The sequence below is a fragment of the Mandrillus leucophaeus genome, unplaced genomic scaffold, assembly GCF_000951045.1.
Source record: "Mandrillus leucophaeus isolate KB7577 unplaced genomic scaffold, Mleu.le_1.0 Scaffold1061, whole genome shotgun sequence".
NCBI lineage: Eukaryota > Metazoa > Chordata > Mammalia > Primates > Cercopithecidae > Mandrillus > Mandrillus leucophaeus.
The window spans coordinates 178,378-188,641 of NW_012098777.1; the positions used below are offsets into that span (position 1 = coordinate 178,378).

Below are 10,264 nucleotides of genomic sequence, written 5' to 3' on the forward strand. Positions count from 1 at the left end.
TAATATTTAGTAACCTTTGAGTATGTTAATCTTACATTCACTGCATAAAGCACAAAGTAGAAATCTTGGCATGGTCTCATAGACCCAATGATATCTATTTCGTTGCATTGACATAAATAAAATATTTGAATAGGTTCTAAGAATTGCATTGTTTGGGGATTTTAAATATGAATACATGTGTAATTAACAGAGTTAACAGAATGTGCAGCGTTCCTTTATGATGCAGAAATTAAGAAAAACAAGCAGCTAAATGTTATTTACAAGTATAATATTGGCAAGTTTGTAATATTTGTAAGTGTATTAGTCACAAGATGTAAATACTACCCAGTCTAATTAATTGACAGAAATTATGACAGCTGCCTCTGTCTATGGTCTTCAGTTGGCTAGGCTTGCATTCAAACGTCTGGGCTTCTGGCCTTATGTTAGACCACTATGTAGTCTATCGTACTTACTTAATGACTTCGTGGTCTGAATTCCTTAGCTCAAGGATACTAAAAAGCTTTTTCCTTGAGTTTTAACTCCTTTTAATTGGCAGTGTTTGTCTAGGGATCTGTGTACATAAGGAGTCTAATAACATGTCTGTATTTAGTAAGAAAGAAAGAAGTGATCAATTAACAATATGGCCCATGGACATGGTACTGGATCATAGTAATGTATGAGTCTTGTAGCTGTGACTCTGACCTAGTCTCTCAAGGTAATGTTTTTATGGTCATACATACATTATAGTATAGTTTTCCACTAGTAATATTTTTCTGTAAGATAATGTAATTAAAATATATAATTAAAAATGAAGTGTTTTAATGAGTATATTTATAGAGCCACCTAGCACATAAATTGAAGAGTGTATCTTTTTTTCTGGCTTTGCTTTCTAACTTTACTCAAATTTTAGCCCAAGATGTAAATACAAATAATACAATTATGCTTCTTCTTAGCTAGCATCACATTGAAATGGGTACATTCTAGTTCATAATCATCATTTCCATAACTAAAAACTTGTCTTTTACTGTACTTATAATTTCAACAGATTTTACTTTGCTATCTTGGGGAAACAATTCCAAATGGTATAATATGATATAGATACCAGAAAATCAAATTTGGGGAAATTATGATCGGATTCCATTAATAAGTAATGATCTTATCTTCCAAAACACTTTCAAAACATATGAAGAACACACTAATTAATTTATCCACAGATTTGCAGACCATTTCTTAAACATGGTAAACATATGACATATTTGCCACTGTTTTCTGCATATTGCTGCTTAAATTTAAATTCTAGAAAGGTAAAATGTTAACTAAATGAAATATCACTTCAATCCTTTTACCTGGCTCACAGCTTTTCTCATCTTCCCCATATTTACAGTCTTCATGGCCATCACATTTCCATTTTGCTGGTATACACTGACCATTGGAACATTGGAACTGATCTTTGGAACAACTTATTTCACAATTTCTCTATGAAAAACAACAGAGATATAATTAAAATTAAAATTTTATAAACACGTCTACACACTTAAAAGATAAGGAAACTTATGTACAGAAAACCTGGATGTGATCTTGGAACAACTTGTTTCACAATTTCTCTGTCAAAAACAACACAGATGTAATTAAAATTGCATTTTTAGAAAAATGTTTACAAACTAAAAGACTAGACAACTTATGCACAGAAACCCAGAAGTGTAGGAACCATGTCTACTGTATAAAAGTGGCTCAGATGCTAATATCTTAAGCCCATAACTAAATAACAGAATAATAACAATTTTCCACTTTGATTTGTCCCTGTGTGTCATAATAAAACAAAAAATGGAAAAAAAGAACACAAATTTGATGGCTTCATCATGCTAATTAAGTTACTCTGAGAGTACGATTATTCAGTAGACAGTTATGGGGTAATGGACTTTTAAGAATTGTAGGTGATAATGAAGATTGTGAGATAATAAAAGGGTTAAAGAATTACTTCTAGCTGGCACAATAGCCCCAGCCACTCAAGAGGCTGAGGCAGGGATTGCTTGAGTCCAGGACTTTGAGGCTGTTGTGTGCTATGATAGGCACACATGAATACCACTGCACTCCAGTCTAGGCAATGTAGCCACATCTTGTTTAAAAACAATTTTTTTTTCCAAAAATTAATTCTAAGCAACTACATCCAGTTTATTGGCTAGAGGGAGAAGAAGGCTAGGGATATGGAATGCAAAACAAACAAAAATCCTAAGACAAATCTGTTTTGCATTGGCAAAGCTTCCCCTGGTGTTCCTTCTTTCCCCTCTCTCCATCTCTTTTCCTTTGCACCAGTCCTTTTACAGTTTAGTTGTTTGTAATTCTCTTTCTCTTCTTTTCCGGTATTGTTCCCTAAAGCACTATGAAATGAACTGTCAACATTTTCATTTCTGCTAGTCCATATACAGATTTTATGTGGAAGTCAAACAAGATGGCAAATTTACCTTTGAGGATCTGCATATGAGATGAATGAAATGGAGTCACTAGAAATCACCTTTCCTGGGTCTGAACACTCTGGTTGAAATGGACTACTCTAATGAAGTGTCTCACTGGGATGATGTTTTCTGTTGTTAGGGAATTTCTATTTTTGCCAAAATGTACTTGTCTGCTTCTTCCACAGAAAGTGTAACAATCTCATGGTTTATGGAACTCCTAGCAAGTAAAGCACGTTGAACTACTACTTGCTGCTTCTTCCCAGTTTCATCCCCATGTAAGGAAGGAGAGTTCACTTTCCAAATTTCTGAAATTTTCTCTTTGTGACGACAGTTTAAGTAGAAATGGAACTACTTAAGAAAAAGCTTTTTATGTGTAAGGATAATCGGATATGTGGGACATCTGGAGTAAGCTACATAATAGCAAATGATGTGAAAGACATTAGAGAATGTCATAAGAAAGAGATGTCATGTGTTTTATTCACCACTGTATTCTCCATACTGTTAGTGCCTGGGATGTAGTAAACATTCAATACAAACCGCTGAGTGAATTAATAAATTAATAAACTAGTAAATGTAGAAAACAAATATAAATTAACATCTCATATAACTTTATCCCAGCTCTACTGGGATAAAGATCATGCCTGTCTGTGAACCAAGTATCTAATACTGTCACATGATTATAATAACTATCCAGTAAACATTTTTAGAAGTAATGAATTATTATCTCTGCAAGTGGGCTCATTTAAGTAAAACAGCTCAATGACCAATGGCACAGGTGTGTCACTTAGCTATATAAAATACTGTTTGGTAACGTAAGGACTCAAAAGAGATCTATACCTTGAATTAAAGTTTCTTTAATGTATAACTATTTCTCATTCTTCAGTTTTTTTAAATGCCATTTACTACTTGAAGAAAACAGGTCAGTTATACTATAGAATAGTTCACATTCTGAATTTGACTAATTGCATCCTAAAAATGTTGTTACCTTTGCAACCTCCAAAGTGACTAATGAGCTTTTGCTTTTTAAAATATTGTTGTGAACTCATTGATTTTTATACATTGTGTGTGTGTATGTGTGTGTATGTGTGGGTTTTAATCCCTTCCAGTCATTTTTCTTTCTAATGCTCAAATTGTCCCTTTTGTCAGTGGAAGTTCCTTTAAGTTTGTTCTTGTGCACTTTGTACACTCTCTTAATAATCTCAGATGTTAGCAGCTCATCTTGTCAATTTATTTTCTCAGACCTAAAATTAGGCATATCTCAAAGGAGTCTTCTTTCCTTTAATTGGAAAATGGTATTTAGAGACCACTTGGTGAATTTCAGGATAGTCATTACCATTGGTTTATAATTGGTTCTAGGACTTTTCACTGGCAGAAGTAGAAATCATATATTTTTAGAAAGAGAAAGATTAATCAAGATCTTATAAAGATACTTTCGGATTTAATAAGAGAGGATTTTTACTTAACTTTTTGTTTCTACATTTATATCTCCTTTCTTTTACTTTTAAATTTTGAGTTCTAATGACATTGACATAAATAAGCATTTGAACTTCCCTACATGTTTCAAATTAGCAGAACCACTATTATTATTAACAGTAAGTCTATGAATGCAGTTTAAGATTTCTTTGCTTTTTTGTTCTTACAACATATTATGCTAAATGTAGAGGAAAAATATTGTAATTTAAAATCACTTTAAATAATCATTCTTTGTGTGTACCACAGAGATAAATACTTGCTATACAATTAGATTGAACCAACTTTTTAAACTTCTTATTTTTTTGTTATTAACAAGCTAATATTATCAGTTTCATTCATACAGAAACTTATCTTCACAATTCTCTCAATTTTTGTTCTTAATGTGAGAGTATTCTGTGTGTAATTCTGCTTTCTAGCCATTTGTTCAGTCTTTTTTTTTGTCTAGATGGTAAAAAAAAAAAGATAGAAATCAACTACCAATAATGTTAGCTACTTCATTACATATAGACTGCACTAAACATCTATAAATATAGAGAAAAATGACTTTACTACAATAAATTTCATTTCTTCTGAGCCTTATCATGCAAATGTCTGGATATATGGATATATATTTAACCATCAAATCACTGTGTTCACCAACTTATGGGATGAGAGACATGGTAATAAGGATATCTACTTTTACACGAATAAGATTTTAAAGAAGTAGTATTCGATTCTGTATAAACACTTTGCACATCTTGTGAATATGATTCAAGATAAATATATAAGCCTTAAGCAATATATCCCCACCTCTTGATGTTTTACATATTACCCAGATTGGTTCGACATATTAAATAAAACCAAAGCCAATATATTTTCATGGATGAGTTTAATTAAAGTGTGTTTTTCTGCCTTAGAAAAGTTTAATGTAATTTTCAAATGTATGAATGTTAGGTAAATATGTGGCTGGTAAATGTAAAAAATGTAACTCTCCTTTGTGTTAAAAAAAAAAAAAAAAAAAAAAAAAAGGTTTGCCTTTTATTTTGTGAAGAGCTCCACGACTAGAAGTGCTGTATTTTTCAACTTTTTCTCTTGAGTGACCTTCTCATCCTTGAGACTTAGGTTTTGCTAGCCCTCAGGTGAGAAATTACACGTGTTTGTTTTCAAAATATAGGCTGTTGAATGTGGTTATTGTGACTTTTCAAAAAGGTGAGAGAAGGGAGAATTGTCCAGTCCTATAGGGAATGCCTCAGGGTGGGAAGAGACCTAGTTTGCATAAATTCTGTAAAGAGCAGAAACCTGTAGTGTCTCCCCCAGAGGCAGGAAATCAGTGGATATCTAGGGAATTGGGAACTGAAACACAGAAACCTCCAGAACTGCAGCAAAATTCCTCTGGCCAAGTCTATGGTCAGTGGGAGGGCATTAATAAGAGGTGAGTTCATATGCTTCTCAACCAGAGCAGCAGAGCTTTAGGGAATCATTGCAATACAGGATACATGGTGTACGCTGTGGAACAATATATATTTTTTTATTTTTTTGAGGTGGAGTCTCGCTCTGTCACCATGCTGGAGTGCAGTGGCACGATCTCAGCTCACTGCAATCTTTGCCTCCCAGGTTCAAGCGATTCCCCTCCCTCAGTCTCCCAATTAGCTGGGACTATAGGCGTGTACCATCATGCCCAGCTAATTTTTTTGTATTTTAGTAGAGATGGGGTTTCACCATGTTAGCCAGGATGGTCTCGACCTCCTGATCTCATGATCGGACCGCCTCAGCCTCCCAAAGTGCTGGGATTACAGGCGTGAGCCACCACGCCCGGCCAGAGCTCTTTTTCCTTCACTTCTTACTGGACTTGATTGTGCAGACCTTGTGTTTCTGATATTATCTATGTGAAATCACTGATACTGGGATATCAGAGCTGGGTTCCTTTTAGATTTGACTGAGAAAAATATATGTAATCATGGGTTGTTTATTATTTTTAAAGCATCATGGAGTAATTAATATCTGAAACATAAGGACATAAATTCATAAATAACAAATTGTATGAAGTTTTATAAATGTTAGCACAGACTAAGTTCATAGAATTTTCCAGAGAAATTGTAAACTTTTTCACTTAAAGCTGTGTGTACATAGGCCTTATTATAAATGGATTGTGATTCATCACGGAAGCAAAGCTCAACCTGTGGTTTCATGAAAATTGATGACCCACATCGATGTCTGTAAGACTATAACTATTGAAGAAAGAGACTGGGGAGAAGAAACTGTTTAAAATGCATAAAAATATTAGTCCTGACTATAAATACTGCAGCAAATTTATGAACTAATTCACAGATGGCAGGGGCATCAGCTATAGGGAATAGGGTTTTCAAACATCCTATTCCCAACTCAGCTATTCACCAGTTGAGGTAAAACAGACTATAAAATTAACTGTCAATAGCAGCACAAGAGCTATTCCCTGTGCTGGGGATGTGCAGCCCAGCACACGGATATAATACTTATCTCAGTGTGTCAGGAGTAAAGTGTATTTCTGAGCTGTCCTTGCCGCACTTACTGGACTGAGTAATAATAATTACAAATGTGGTTCTAAAGAACTGCTTTCTTTTTGATTTTACAAAAATGCCTACCTCATCAGAGCCATCTGCACAGTCAAAATCTCCATCACACCAGAACCTTGAAGAAACACAGTCCCCATTGGCACAGAGGAAATCTTTCAATGTACATGTCTGTGGCTCTGGGGACAGAAAAACAGCACAGGGTTATTCTATTATATGCAAGGGCATTGTAAAATTTATATGACATATGACATGAAGTAGCATTAAAGAAATAAAAAAGAGGTTAGTCAAACAGAACCAATATATTGTTTAGGAAAAGTCTCATGAAGTATCTATGGTACATAATATAATAATTTTTCAAATTTATTTTAAAATCATAAGTACAAAATGGCATGACCAAAACAAGTTGGATCAAAGATAAATGTTCTACTGTTTAATAAAAATAAATCAGCAAAGTAAAATTAAAAGCCTGAAAATGTACCTATTGTCACACTATAACAATGATCCTTTTTAGTTGTTGGAGTTCTATGTCATTCTACGTATTTACTTTAAGTAAGTATGACATTTTGTGACTCTCTGTACCTATGGGGCTGCTTATTATTAACTGGGCAGTTAGTCTAGCCTTTGTATTTGACTTTTTATTATGTATTCTAAAAACATTCTAATTATTCAATTTTGTTCCCAGAAAATCTGGAGTTCCTGGAACAAGAAGAATATATAGGGATAATATTACACAAAGCTAGTTTGTAAGATTCTTCTTTAAAAACTGCACTTGTTTATGCCATTGTTTATTGTGCCCTATATCACTTGCCTGTCAATTTAGATAATTTAGCAGTTATTGATTTAATTATGCTGTCCCATATTCCACATAAGGCATAAGCCAAATACTAATGACTTACTACTTGGCTTAATTCCTATTGGAATATGTTTCATCTGGAAAATGAAGTAGGATTTTAGAAATTCATTCGTACAAGTAACCAGTATGACTGCTGGATATCATCTCTTGTTTCATTTTTGTTCTCTAAACAGGACTGATATCTTACATGATGAAAGACTTCTTGTTTTCTCTATTCATTCCTTGTATTTGCAGCTCTATCACACATAATAATATTCTTACTGGGTCAAGAAGCAATAACTAACAGACATTAAGTTTAAGGAATATCCGTATGATGCCTGATATTCTGCACAAAGATTGTGAGTGAATCAGTTTGTATTTGGATTTTGCTCTACACGATCCCTTGGTTTCTACATAGAGAGTAACAGCTTGATGGTTTGGTATCATGGGGGCTCCTACATTTCTATATAAAGAAACCCTTTCAGAGGCAGGCACGGCGGCTCACGCCTGTAATCCCAGCTCTTGGGAGGCCGAGGCAGGCAGATCAGTTGAGGTCAGGAATTCAAGACCAGCCTGGCCAATATGGCAAAACCCGACTCTACTAAAGATACAAAAATTAGCCTGACTTGGTGGTAGGCACCTGTAATCCCAGCTACTTGGGAGGCTGAGGTGGGATAATTGTTTGAATTTGGGAGACACAGGCTGCAGTAAGCTAAGATCGTGCCACTGCACTCCAGCCTGGACAATAAAGCAAGATTCTGCCTCAAAAAAAAAAAAAAGAAAAAGAAAAAAAAAGAAACCCTTTCAGAACGTTGGACTGGAAGAACTATAGAAAAAGCAGTGTGTGACAGCAAGCATTTCATTCTACCTGCTACTTAGTTTAGTTTAAAACAAGACCTTCAAGGTATAAGACAAGGTGCCATTTGATAGAATGGGAAAATGCCCTTAAATGGATAATCTTCTCATGCCCCTACACTCCTTTGTTTAGTAGATGTGACAAAAGAAATTTCCCTTTTCGTTTTTAAAAGGTATTCACATAGATTATGCTTTCATCTTAAAAATAACTATTAATACTAATATTATTTATTATAACAATAATAATAATTATCCTCTACCAATTGCTTATTTCTTGTTAAGTACTAGGTAAAGTTAATGAAACGTACTTGAATTAACTCACCAATGAATTTTTATAACAACTCTCTAAGGAATGTGCTATATTTGCACCCCGTTTTAGATGCGTAAATTGAGGCACAGAGATAATAAGTAACGTACTTCAAATCACTGAGCGTGCAGAAGAGCTATTAATTGTACTTGAATCAAGACAACCTGATACCAGGGCCTGTACTTTTTCCTAGTAGGCTATATCATTGCTTCCCATACTGAGGAAAAAATAAGTGTCCACATATTACAGAGATTAACATTAAAGCCCTGGGAAGTCAAGTGACTTATCTAAGGTACATGGCTAGCAATATCTATTTTATTAATAATAACAAGAGAAAACTCATTTGCTCTTATCATCATTCCATACTGAAGCCATTTTGCCCTCCTGGTTGCAGACACATGCAGTTTTATTCTCAGAGGAAATAAATTATAGTGAAATATGTTCAATTTATTTAACAACGGAAAATAACAGCCAAAATTGTTTTAATGAAAAGAATAAAGAAAGTGTAAATTTAAAATATATCATACTTACATGTTTAAAAACAGCAGAAGAAACATCTAATTTCATAGAATTGGGAGTTGTAGAATGGGACTAATTCTTCCTCTAATGTTCTAATTTGCCTTTATCCTATTTAAAAGTAAGTGTGCTCATCATATGCTAAACAGCAAAGGCTTCACAGGCCTTGACACACTTTGCTATACAAAGAGTTGAAAGTTGTTGATGTAGGTTAAAAAAAGTTATCAAGCCAGTAGTTGAAAGCATTTACCCAAGAGTTCCACAGAATGCTCATTTTCTAGAGACTTTGTCCTAACATTATTAATTATTCTGCTTCAAAATGGCAGTAGAGAGGCTGAGAGATTTACTGGGAAAAGCTTTTCCAGGGAAAGTGGAAATTCTGCGTGTTTCTATCATGTTTTTTAAAATGCTAGCAAATCTACTTCTGAATAATAATCATGAATTTTTTATACATACACAAATACCATCAAGGAATAGGGTACCGAGTCTATTTCTAACCATCATTCATATACCTCAGAATCTTTTGCCACTAGATAGCTCAAAAAGAAAATCTCTTGAGGGAAATGTAATTTAGTTATCACGGAAAGTCCTAAGGAATTTTTCCTTATTGCTTATCTTATCTTTGATCTTTTTTGGATAAAGTAAAAGACCAATTTTCAGACTTTATCATGATACTATTTTTCTTGTGAAAGAGAAGAACAACAATAAAATGACTGTAGTAAAAGCTAACCCATCTGAAAAATAAAATTGGGTGTGACATTTTCCCCTGTATTTCTAAAATGCTATTTCCATGCTAATTTTTCTCTGATATTACCTATATTCCTGGACCAAGAGTAGATGAGGAACTCCACATGTGAACAATTAGCCAGGTTTTCCATAAACCTCATCTAGACAAGCCAGATTTGCAACCAAGAAGCTTTTGCAGGGTATGCTTTCCATGTTTCAGAAGGCCAATTGGGATTCTTCAATAAGAATAAAATATAAAGGGCCAAGTGCGGTGGCTCAAGCCTGTAATCCCAACATTTTGGGAGGTTGAGGTGGGCAGATAACCTGAGGTCAGGAGTTTGAGACCAGTCTGGCCAACATGGTGAAACCCATTCTCCACTAAAAATACAAAAATTAGCTGGGCACCACCACGCACACCTGTAATTCCAGCTACTTGGGGAGCTGAGGCAGGAGAATCACTTGAACCCAGGAGATGGAGGTTGCAGTGAGTCAAGATTGTACCAGCACCACTACACTCCACCCTGGGCAACAAAGTGAGACTCCCTCTCAAAAAAAAAAAAAAAAAAAAAAAAAAAAAAAAAAAAAAAAAAAA

At 34.4% G+C, this 10,264-nt stretch overlaps 1 protein-coding gene across 1 annotated transcript in view; it reads right to left on the reverse strand.

Annotated features, from left to right (window-relative positions):
• The window catches only part of LRP1B (low density lipoprotein receptor-related protein 1B), a gene marked incomplete at its 5' end in the record, with an annotated part of 705,068 nt that overhangs the window by 148,311 nt on the left and 546,493 nt on the right, over positions 1-10,264 (reverse strand). Inside the window, 2 exons of the mRNA XM_011984332.1 lie at positions 1,326-1,455; positions 6,506-6,612. Of these exons, the coding sequence (XP_011839722.1) occupies positions 1,326-1,455; positions 6,506-6,612 (237 nt within the window). The remainder of the gene's footprint in view (positions 1-1,325; positions 1,456-6,505; positions 6,613-10,264) is intronic.